Source organism: Oncorhynchus clarkii, chromosome 3, assembly GCF_045791955.1.
Source record: "Oncorhynchus clarkii lewisi isolate Uvic-CL-2024 chromosome 3, UVic_Ocla_1.0, whole genome shotgun sequence".
NCBI lineage: Eukaryota > Metazoa > Chordata > Actinopteri > Salmoniformes > Salmonidae > Oncorhynchus > Oncorhynchus clarkii.
In genome coordinates this window covers 63257898-63270429 of record NC_092149.1, presented here as the reverse complement: position 1 = coordinate 63270429, position 12532 = coordinate 63257898, and the positions used below count along the sequence as shown (strand labels likewise).

The 12532-nt window shown below is 41.4% G+C and overlaps 1 protein-coding gene across 1 annotated transcript in view; it reads right to left on the bottom strand.

Annotated features, from left to right (window-relative positions):
• LOC139401164 (low-density lipoprotein receptor-related protein 1B-like) overlaps nucleotides 1-12532 on the bottom strand; it is a 430219-nt gene that overhangs the window by 271366 nt on the left and 146321 nt on the right. Inside the window, exon 3 of the mRNA XM_071145604.1 lies at nucleotides 625-762. Within this exon, the coding sequence (XP_071001705.1) occupies nucleotides 625-762 (138 nt within the window). The remainder of the gene's footprint in view (nucleotides 1-624; nucleotides 763-12532) is intronic.

The window sequence follows — 12532 nt, the reverse complement described above, 5'->3', positions numbered from 1 at the left end:
TTGAACAGAACAGCCAATGAAATGTCCAGTGGCATCCCAGTGAATGGGATGTGTTTTGACTGTTTTCAGCATTTCCTCGAATCAAAAGCCAAGATCATTACCTTGAATCGACACACAGTGTGACTTGTATGTCTTCCAGGTCAAAAAAGGTCACAGTATTGTCCGTACCGGCCAAGCTGACTGCAGCTAACGAGTACTTAATCAGCACTGCCCGGTGGGTGGGCTTTGTCAGTATCCCAGTAAGCCAGGTGTCTATAGCAGCTTGGTGTTGCGGCTTTAGAATGTTGTGAGCAACAACAACCTGTGTACAACACAACACTTGGCGCTAATGATCTGCTGGTCCAGCCAATCACCAGCTCTGTTACTGACAACCTACCTGGGTGATAGGAAGTAACCTTGGCACGCTCACAGTGTTTGACTAGAGAGGGCAAATTATAAAAGAGCAGCTGCACTACCAAAATTAAACCATACCACACTAGAAAGGGAAACTGGTCTAATGCACTATTATAGTAATAAGATAAGAGTTTATTATTGCTGAAAGACATACTGCTGTCTAAAAATAACTATACCACATGCTTCACTAATACCAGTGTTGGACGTGAATGAGATGCAACCAGCTCTTACCTCTACAGTGAACTCCTTCATCGAAGCCATCCTCACAGTCTATGGCTCCGTTGCAGAGCTTGTTGAAGTGAATGCACTTCCTCGTCCCTATGCACTGTATGTGATTCAGGGGACATCTCACCACCACGTCCTCCGCACCTGGAACAGAGAAGACAGTCACTGTTAGCAAGCCCTGTATGGTATGATATGTCATAATTGTCTATGTTCATTAGTAATGGGGGGAAAATCCTATACTGTACAGTTACATATCGCAATCAAATTTTGGGATATTTTACTCTTCTTTTTTCACTGTAGATAGCATTAGCTAGAGCTAGTCGGCGCTACCTGCACAAAAACTCTGGTATTTTTCATCCTATAGCTTGTTATCCTAGCGATAAATAGTGAGCTTGTTCTCATAGCTATAAAACGTGAGCCAACATGTTTTCAGCACTTATTTCCATGACTGATTAAAACTTGTTTTCTGATGCTCTCTCCTGTCTCTCCGCAGCAGTATGTTAAGCAATATGTTTGCAACATCAAATCACAATAAAATTACAGTATCAAATCGCAATACATATAAAATCGTGACAACTGTGGTACGTCTTGCATCGTGATGTCGCTGGCAATTCCCAGCTCTAATGTTCATTACCTAATTCTAGGTGTTAGATTCTAAGGAACACCCAAAGGTGATTAACTGAATTGCCATATTGTGCATTTGATAATAAACCCTCAGAATGCACAGTTGAAACCTTGAGCTATGAGCAGACAATCAACAATAAATTACACAACACTAATCACTATACCTAATTACTCATAAAAGCATTTATTTTTATGATCATTGTTTGGAGACATTTTATTTCCATACTCTATAATCTTTTCCCACCGCGCTGTTCCTCTACAGAAAACATGATTACCATTCACAGAAGCACAACAGAGTAAAATATATAGAAGGCATATGCAAATTCTGTTTACACTTGACGGCATTGTTCTTTATACACAACAGATGTTCAGTGAGCTACAATGGGAAAGCCACGCTCCTGAACCACACACGGAAACCTATAACAGTGTGTAACCACGGCCGTGCGAGCACACACACACACAGAGCAGAGAGGAAACAGCTGTTTAAGGATTCATGAGGCATATAGGTGACCCTCATCTGCGTGGCAGCAGCCCACCAGAGTACATAAAATACATCTGACCCAAGCAGCCAGCATTGTAAATGTGTCACATTGCACCTTAACTGCATTGGTATCAATTACCATAACGTCAACACTAGCCACTTAACAAGGAGATTTATTGTTACACGAGACAGGATCTCTTACTGATCCCTAGAGTTCCTCCATGTAGCTCTATACAAACTCATATCCAACCAAGAGCACTTGAACCATCCTCGCTGAGCCATTACTTCTTAACAGCTTTCATTTATACTTCATAAGGCAGGATGATGCCACAATTAAGGTGGCCATTACAAAATGGTCTGTCATTCCCAAGAGATTTAAAGAATATATTTGTTGGCGCAACAGAAGTGAAACCATAATGATTCCCTGTAGCCATGTCATGGTCTCTACTCTCAGGCCTGCATTGTTACATGTAATGCATATGAGATCTTTTTAAGTCTCTTATTTCTTAGACACCTCACCCCAGCCCTAAGGATATGCAAGATTTAGGCAAAGTCAAATATAAGTGACCCTTTCATACATGAGCAAAATGGCAGCAAATCAACTGGGCTCTTTTCACATTGTTCCTCTGAGACCTGAATGATAAATCCTATTAGTTAAAGAATTAAGCCAACATTGCACACAATAGGTTGCACTCTTTGCCCTAGTATTATTATACTAGGAGAGGAGTCACCTAACGCTTCAACCAACATGAGAAAAAGAGGTGCAGCAAAAATCACAAAATTTGAAGAGAAAAGGGTGTGGCCACTTCCAGTATATTCACTTGAAAAATGCTTTTCAAAGTAAATACCATACAGGGAAAATCGATGCTCGCTGCTCATCCACAGAGCCGTTTTCTTAATGCATCCAAATAATTTACAAACACATTATATTGTTACTGCATCCAGAGAATCTATTTACGGTAGTTAACAAAAGAATGTTTAGGTCTCTGACAACATGTCCCAATTCTCTTGCTGCGTGTGCACTGATCTAATGCAATGAGAGAAAGGCATGAATATTCATTGATTCTGATCCACCATACAGGAACACACAGATGGTCTCTCTACAGTTGAGAGAGGATGACAATCACTCTACTTAGCCCAGCGCAAAACTACCAACCACATTCTGCTCATTATGGTGCTGTAGGGTCCGTGGAAAAGTTAACAAAACTTATATTTCAACACATCAAACAGCCAGGGACTATAAAGTTTAGATAATTAGGTATGGCATGTCTTCAGTGGGTAGATAGATGCCAAATGCAGGGAACTGTAGCTCCTGTAACTGATGTCTTTGTTTACCAAGTTGTGATATTTAAGTCTCTCCAATTACTGTAGATCAGAGTGGCACATCTCTAGTCTCACAATAATTGATTAATAAATGAATCAGGTCCAGACAAGGGGGAAGATGTTTAGAGTTGGGGGTGCTGGGGGGGAGGGATAGTGGAATACAGTTGAGCAGACATGTTTTTAGGATTTCCACATAAAAAATGTCATGCAATTCGATGTCATTTACATGATAGAAGACATGAGCAGAATATTTGTTTTATACCACACAACTGGCAAAATGCAGGTAGGGTGACCACATTTAAAATACCAAAATGCTGGACAACAGGATGATTTTGCGGGACATTAGTGGGACAGTGTAGCCTACATTATTTATTTATTTTACCCCAACACACACACACAAATCTCCCTACAGCTCATGGTGTAGTGCACATTTTGTAGGTGCCGAAGAGGAATGACGTCATTATTTCTCAACGCTTGTATCGACATACAGTATGTAGACTAGTGAATATCATTATAGAATATGCATAGAATGCATCCTCCAATTGCAATGTCTGCCTATCCCCACACATATTGTCTCAAGAATTGTTTCGATTTTTAGTAGTCGTTCAAAATAGGCCATGGCATTATTATTCAATTGTGGATGACAATTCTTTGAGCATTACCAGTGAAATGTCCAAGCTGCAGCCAATAATTTGAACTCAATTAGTTTCATGGGAATATGCATTTACAGTAGATCTTCTTGAATTACTGTTTTGTGAGAAAATTAGAGTAGATGGTTCACAAACTATATAGCCTTCCTGTATTTTGTTTCAATCAAAGAACATTCTGCCTAGGGACACACTGTTGAGTTTTGGCCGATGAGATGTTTTTTTACTATTCAGCTACCATCCTAAAATCGTATAGGTAAAGGGGGATACCTAGTCAGCTGCACAACTTAAATGTGTCTTCCGCATTTAATAAAGGAATGTTTTGGTTATCCTGACCTGGACCCCATGTACAGTATAATAATAGCCCATTATGGGCTGTTTGTAGGACAATATACCTTTACCCCAACACCTCTCTGTATTTTGATACTTTGTGGATGGGGGCTCCCGCAGTGCAAAATGCATTTTTAATTTAGAATCCTCTATATGTAATTATTGGCGGAGAGTCACGTCATGTTTTTTGATATACTGTAGGCCTACCGTAGGTGACATGAGTTTCACTAGTGTTGAGTAATGTGCTGTTAAAAGTGGTGTAGGTGTTATTTAAAAAAATGGCATATTGAAGTTGGAAGCAGTAGGATTTGAAGCAAAAGCCTACAACTATTTTAGCACCGTTTCATGCTGCTCTGAGACAAGCATGGGGACTGGTTTTGATAAATCAATGAGATTTTTATTTTCACTGAATCTCCGTTTGGGTATTAGTTAGACTAGAATTTGAAAATTAGAGTGTTGAAATGTTATGCTGTTAGTGTAGCCTTTATTTAACTAGGCAAGTCAGTTAAGGAAAAATACTTATTTACAAGGACACCCTACTCCTTCCTCCCAGTTGGTGAATTGAACCCCGTTCTCCCGCAGGACACTGGATTCTTTAGCTAAATAGACCAGTACTGTACTCCCGACCATCACGTTGGACAGTGACATATTTTCCATTCCATCCTAACGGAAACCCAGAGGGTTTTTCATTTTCCTTGGAATAAAAACGCCATAATATTAATCAAATTAATTAAGCAAGTACCAGTCAAAGATTTGGACACACCTACTCATTCCAGGGTTTTTCTTTATTTTTGCTATTTTCTACATTGAAGAATAAAAGTGAAGACATCACAAGTATGAAATAACACATATGGAATCAGTTAAGAACAAATTCTTATTTACAAGGACATCCTACTCCTTCCTCCCCGTCGGGGAATTGAACCCCGATCTCGCGCGTGCCTGCAATCTCTAGTACAGCCATTATTGAAGGCTACCAAATGCTTCTCAAAGATGCCCTCTGGTGGTCAAACTAGCACTAACTAGCATTAACGGTACCAGTGGTTCACACTTAAATAACGTGCCATAGATTTCTGCGGCACCATGCAAGCTGCACCGCAATTCGCTGCAACTTTTAAAGAAGGAACCAATGTAGCCTGTTTTGCTGCTTCTTAACTCAATACCGTTTTGAAAGTCTCCTTTCTTAACGGTTTTACATTCCTTGAGACCAACCAGAAATGTTTTGTTGGCCATTTGTTGGCATCACCAAATTTTGTACAGGCAAAAGAGTAGGCTAGGTGTGCTTCAATTGTTTGTTCAGTACACGGACGCACTATGCCAGTTCTCACAATGGTGCTTGTTCAGTAAAGTTTAGATAAAAGCTTAATTAATGTCTTGGAAGATCACAATGATTAATTATTATTCTATACTTAACAAAAATATAAGCGCACAGTTCAATTGTTGTTGTTTTTTACTGAGTTACAGTTCATACAAGGAAATCAGTCAATTGAAATAAATGCATTAGGCCCTAATCTATGGATTTTACATGACTGGAAATACAGATATGCATCTGTTGGTCACAGATATCTTAAAAAACTCTGTTCACAACATTGACATAAGCAAGCTGCTCACCCACACGACGCCATGCACGTGGTCGGCGGTTGTTAGGCCGGTTGGACCTACTGCCAAATATTTTAAAACAACGTTGGAGGTGGCTTATGATAACTGAATGCTCATTTCTCTATCTGGCAACAGCTTTGGTGGATATTCCTTTAGTCAGCATGCCAATTGCATGCTCCTTCAAAACTTGAAACATCTGTGGCATTGGGTTGTATGAGAAAACTGCACATTTTAGATTAGCCCACTATTGTCCCAGGCACAAGGTGCACTTGTGTAATGATCATGCTGTTTAATCAGAATCTTGATATGCCACACCTGTCAGGTGGATGGATTATCTTGGCAAAGGAGAAATGTTCACTAACAGGGAGGTAAACAAATGTGTGCACAACATTTGAGAGAAATACGCTTTTTTTTTTTTGACATCTTTTATTTATATTCATAGTTTTTTTCAATACACAAGCCATATTATAAATATTATATAATAGAATAATATAACGTTACTGTTATAACAATGACACCACCTAGCCTAGTGGTTCGAGCCAGTAACCGAAAGGTTGCTGGATCGAATCCCAACCTGACAAGTAAAAAATCTGTCGTTCTGAGCAAAGACAGTTAAAGACGTGGATGTTTTTAACTGCCTTGCCAGCTCGGGAAGCGCTGAAGACATGGATGCCGATTATGGCAGCTCCCCGCACCTCTCTGAGTCAGAGGGGTTGGAACTTGTTAGGGATAGAAGGCAGTATTTTCACTTTGGATGAATTGCGTGCCCATAGTGAACTGCATCCTACTCTGTCCTAGATTGCCAATATATGCATATTATTATTACTATAGGATAGAAAACACTCTGAAGTTTCTAAAACTGTTTGAATTATGTCTGTGAGTATAACAGAACTCATAGGGCAGGCAATCTTCCAATTTTAAGTCATCGCCTCTTCACTTCCAAACAAGATATGGATCTGTTAGCACTTCCTACGCCTTCCACTAGATGTCCTCACTCAGTAGAACGTGGAATGGAGCCTCTGGTGTGAACTTTGACCGAATGGGAGGGGAATGAGTCTCTGTACTGGCAGAATGCAATTTCCCTGTTGCGCATTTGTCTGTTGATATCACCATCGTTCCATTTGGCTGCAGATGAAAACGCATGCTCCGGTTGGAACGTTATTGGATATATATGAAAATAACATCCTGAAGATTGATTCTCTACTTAGTTTGACCAGTTTATTCGACCTGGAAAATATATTTTTGAAGTTTTCGTTCGAGTTCGCCTGGACCAGCGTCAGCTTTTGGGCACGTGAGCTGAAAGTGGTAGCAAATGCAGCTAATTGGACACTAGTAATGGACATTATGGAACAAAACAACAATTTATTGTGGAACTAGGACTCCTTGCACTGCCTTCTGATGAAGATATTCAAAGGTAAGTGAATATTTATAGTGTTTTTTGTAGCTTCTGTTGACGCCAAAATGGCCGCTATTTCTTTGGGTTCTGAGCGCCGTTCTGAGATTATTCTTTTTCCGTAAAGTTTTTTTGAAATCTGACACAGCGGTTGCATAAAGGCTACGTTTATCTTTAATTCTGTGAATAACACTTGCATCTTTTATCAATGTTTATTGTGAGTATTTCTGCAAAATCACCAGATGTTTTGGAATCAAAACATTACTGCACGTAACACGGCAATTTAAACTGAGATTTTTATATATATATATATATATATATACAGTGCCTTGCGAAAGTATTTGGCCCCCTTGAACTTTGCGACCTTTTGCCACATTTCAATCATCAAGATATAAAACTGTATTTTTTTGTGAAGAATCAACAACAAGTGGGACACAATCATGAAGTGGAACGACATTTATTGGATATTTCAAACTTTTTTAACAAATCAAAAACTGAAAAATTGGGCGTGCAAAATTATTCAGCCCCCTTAAGTTAATACTTTGTAGCGCCACCTTTTGCTGCGATTACAGCTGTAAGTCGCTTGGGGTATGTCTCTATCAGTTTTGCACATCGAGAGACTGACATTTTTTCACTTTCCTCCTTGCAAAACAGCTCGAGCTCAGTGAGGTTGGATGGAGAGCATTTGTGAACAGCAGTTTTCAGTTCTTTCCACAGATTCTCGATTGGATTCAGGTCTGGACTTTGACTTGGCCATTCTAACACCTGGATATGTTTATTTTTGAACCATTCCATTGTAGATTTTGCTTTATGTTTTGGATCATTGTCTTGTTGGAAGACAAATCTCCGTCCCAGTCTCAGGTCTTTTGCAGACTCCATCAGGTTTTCTTCCAGAATGGTCCTGTATTTGGCTCCATCCATCTTCCCATCAATTTTAACCATCTTCCCTGTCCCTGCTGAAGAAAAGCAGGCCCAAACCATGATGCTGCCACCACCATGTTTGACAGTGGGGATGGTGTGTTCAGCTGTGTTGTTTTTACGCCAAACATAACGTTTTGCATTGTTGCCAAAAAGTTCAATTTTGGTTTCATCTGACCAGAGCACCTTCTTCCACATGTTTGGTGTGTCTCCCAGGTGGCTTGTGGCAAACTTTAAACGACACTTTTTATGGATATCTTTAAGAAATGGCTTTCTTCTTGCCACTCTTCCATAAAGGCCAGATTTGTGCAATATACGACTGATTGTTGTCCTATGGACAGAGTCTCCCACCTTAGCTGTAGATCTCTGCAGTTCATCCAGAGTGATCATGGGCCTCTTGGCTGCATCTCTGATCAGTCTTCTCCTTGTATGAGCTGAAAGTTTAGAGGGACGGCCAGGTCTTGGTAGATTTGCAGTGGTCTGATACTCCTTCCATTTCAATATTATCGCTTGCACAGTGCTCCTTGGGATGTTTAAAGCTTGGGAAATCTTTTTGTATCCAAATCCGGCTTTAAACTTCTTCACAACAGTATCTCGGACCTGCCTGGTGTGTTCCTTGTTCTTCATGATGCTCTCTGCGCTTTTAACGGACCTCTGAGACTATCACAGTGCAGGTGCATTTATATGGAGACTTGATTACACACAGGTGGATTGTATTTATCATCATTAGTCATTTAGGTCAACATTGGACCATTCAGAGATCCTCACTGAACTTCTGGAGAGAGTTTGCTGCACTGAAAGTAAAGGGGCTGAATAATTTTGCACGCCCAATTTTTCCGTTTTTGATTTGTTAAAAAAGTTTGAAATATCCAATAAATGTCGTTCCACTTCATGATTGTGTCCCACTTGTTGTTGATTCTTCACAAAAAAATACAGTTTTATATCTTTATGTTTGAAGCCTGAAATGTGGCAAAAGGTCGCAAAGTTCAAGGGGGCCGAATACTTTCGCAAGGCACTGTATATATATATATATATATATATATATATATATATATATATATATAAAATATTTAAAAAAAATATATATATGCACATTATCGAACAAAACACACAATACATGTATAACATGATGTCCAATGAGTGTCATCTGATGGAGAAAATCAAAGGTTAGTGATTCATTTTATCTATATTTATGCTTTTGTGACTGTGAAAAATCGCTGTGTGTGTTCTTGAATTTGAGGGTCATTTAACATAAATATATGTTGTGTTTTCGCTGTAAAACATTTTAAAAATCGGACACGATGGGTAGATTAACAAGATGTTTATCTTTCATTTGCTGTATTGGACTTGTTAATGTGCGAAAGTTAAATATTTCTAAATAATATTTTTTTCAGCTGAATTGGAGTTGGTGTTCCCTTTAGGGTACTCCTTGTGCCCCCCTAGCCCCAACAGGTTGTGACTAGGGGGCAGTATTTTCATTTTTGGAGAAAAAAAACGATCCCGTAGTAAACGGGATATTTTGTCAGGACAAGATGCTAGAAAACATTTAGTTCTGTTTTAAGAGGGAGAGAAACACTGGACCAATTGTGTGATGCCCATGAAGGCCAAAATATAGCCCTGCTAATAGCCATAATGGCGCTCTACAACGTGACCTTGTGTTTCAAAGAGTATTTTCCAGTAAGCAACAATTTGTTTACCTTCATTAGACAACTTTGTTCCAATATTTCTGTAATGCAGTGATATTTATTCCCATAGTAATTCATAATGGATCCATAATTAAATAATTATCAGCATTTTGAAAGAGTATTTTTATCATTATTTTATTAATGAAAGCATAAAGATGTTGATTAATAAATACTGTACTGCTGTTTTGAGTTAGAAATATAACACTTCAGAGCATGGAATACATTGTAGGTAGGGGGATGTTCACACCTACAGTAGCTGGGCTATAAAGAGTCTATTGTCCTGCTTAATCGGGCTTCAAGTGTTCAAAATGCCACCAGCTGTCCATCACCCACTGTAAATAAAAACACAGCATATTTTTTACATTCTGTTTACATTCTTTATTGTAACCACAATGTCACCAATCATTTGTATCGACCTTTCCAATTACTTTCAGAGTTTGGGATTCATTTGATTAATATTATGGTGTTTCGATTCCAAGGAAAACAAAAAACCACGGTTCAATTCACTGACGGGGAGGAAGGAGTAGGGTGTCCTTGTAAATAAGAATTAGTTCTTAACTGTGTTGCCTAGTTAAATAAAGGTTACACTAACAGCCTAATATTTCAACAACCTAATTTTCGATTTCTAGTCTAACCCAAACAGAGATTCAGTGAAAATAAAAATCTCATTGATTTATCAAGACATGCTTGTCTCAGAGCAGCGTGAAACGTTGATAAAATAGTTGCAGCCTTTTACTTCAAATTCTATTGCTTCTAACTTCAATATGCTCTTTAAATAAATAACACCTACACCACTTTTAACAGGACATTACTCAAGACTAGTGAGTCTCATGTCACCTATGGTAGGCCTACAGTACATCGAAAAATATGACGTGACTCTCCGCCACAAACTACATATAGAGGATTGGAGGATATTTCTGTAATTCAGCCAAATGTATTCCCATAGTACTTTGTTATTGATCCATAACTAAATAAATGTGGGCATTTTGAAAGAGAATTTGTATCATATAATGAAAGCATAAATATGCTGTTATTAGTTGCATTGTTTTAGTTTGAACCTGCAGACTGGCACTAAGAACAGAGCAGCGTGTCACGACTTCCGCCGAAGTTGGCTCCCCTGCCTGTTCGGGCGGTGCTCGTTTGTTCGCCCTTTTTCGTTTGTCTGTTGGTTTTGTCTTATTAGTTTCACCTGTGTGTATTTTAGTTTAATTAGCGTCCTTATATATAGTAGGTTGTCCCGCCCTTGTTTTGTGCGGGATTGTTTTTGTTACTCTGTTGTATGGTGGTTTTTCGTGCATGTATTCTCCGGACTATTTTGGTCCTGTGTTTTGGGCTGGTTAATTGTATGCTCCCTGTGTGTTGGCGTGACCATTTGTGCGCCGGAGAATAAATTTACACTCTACTGAATCCTGCTCTCTGCGCCTGATTCCACCCACCACTCCTAGTATCTCGTGACAGAATCCCGCACCTGAATAATGGAATCAGCAGGAGCAACCGCGTCTCCTCTCCCATCGATGGAGGAGAGGAGTGGCCTTCCCACCTCATCTCCAGCACCCCCTCCTTCAGCACCTCCTGTTCCTGCAACCACATCTGTCTCCGGGGCTCTTCGGCTGACGCTCCCACGGGAGTATGACGGAACGGCGGCTGGGTGCCAGGGTTTCCTTCTCCAACTGGAACTGTACCTGGCTACCGTGCGTCCTGCTCCCTCCGGTGAGGAGAGCGTGAGCGCCCTCGTCTCCTGTTTGACTGGGCGAGCCCTCGAGTGGGCCAACGCAGTGTGGAATGGCCCGGACTCGGCGAGGGATAATTACCCAGAGTTCACCCGCCGATTCCGAGCTGTGTTTGACCATCCACCAGAGGGTCGGGCGGCAGGTGAACGGCTGTTCCACCTGCGTCAGGAGACGAGGAGCGTACAGAACTTTGCCCTGGAGTTCAGGACCTTGGCCGCAGGAGCAAGGTGGAACGACAGGGCCTTGATAGATCATTTCCGATGCAGTCTCAGGGAGGACGTCCGCAGGGAGCTGGCATGTCGGGACACCACCTTCACATTGGATGAACTCATTGACTTGGCTATCCGTCTCGACAACCTGCTGGCTGCCCGCGGGCGTTCGGATCAGGTCCTGTCGTTTCCACTTCCCAGCCCTCCTGCCCCTATCCCTATGGAATTAGGAGGGGCGGCTTCGAGGGGGACCGGAGGAGGAGTGTACTCCTGCACCAGTTGTGGTCGACGAGGGCACACGGCCGACCGGTGCTGGAGGAACTCGTCTGGGAGTCGGGAGGGCAGGCGGAGCACTACTCGATCACCCCAGGTGAGTAAGCACCAGACTCACCCAGAGCTTCCTGTCGGTCAAATGTATGTGTTGACTTCTTTCCCTGGCTTTTTCCCCTCTCTACAGCATAAGGCGCTAGTCGATTCAGGCGCAGCTGGGAATTTCATGGATCGTGGGCTCGCGTTAAGGCTAGGGATTCCCCTGGTGTCGTTAGACCTACCTTTCCCCGTGCATTCCTTAGATAGCCGACCATTAGGGTCAGGAGTAGTTAGGGAGGCTACGGTGCCGCTGGACATGGAAACGCAGGGGGATCATAAGGAGCAGATTAGTCTGTTCCTTATAGATTCACCTGCGTTTCCAGTGGTGTTGGTGAATTCCCTGGCTAGCTCAACACAACCCGGTGGACGCGGAGATAGAGGAGGCCTCACGGTTAGAGCCGCCCCCCCCTAACTGTCCAGTGGGGACTCAGTGCGTGCCGAGGGGGTCCGGGATAAGCTGATCCGGTGGGCTCATACTCTCCCCTCCTCGGGTCATCCTGGCATCGAGACGACAGTGCGGAGTCTTAGAGGGAGATACTGGTGGCCCACGCTGGCTAAAGACGTGAGATTTTATGTCTCCTCCTGCTCAGTGTGTGCTCAGAGCAAGGC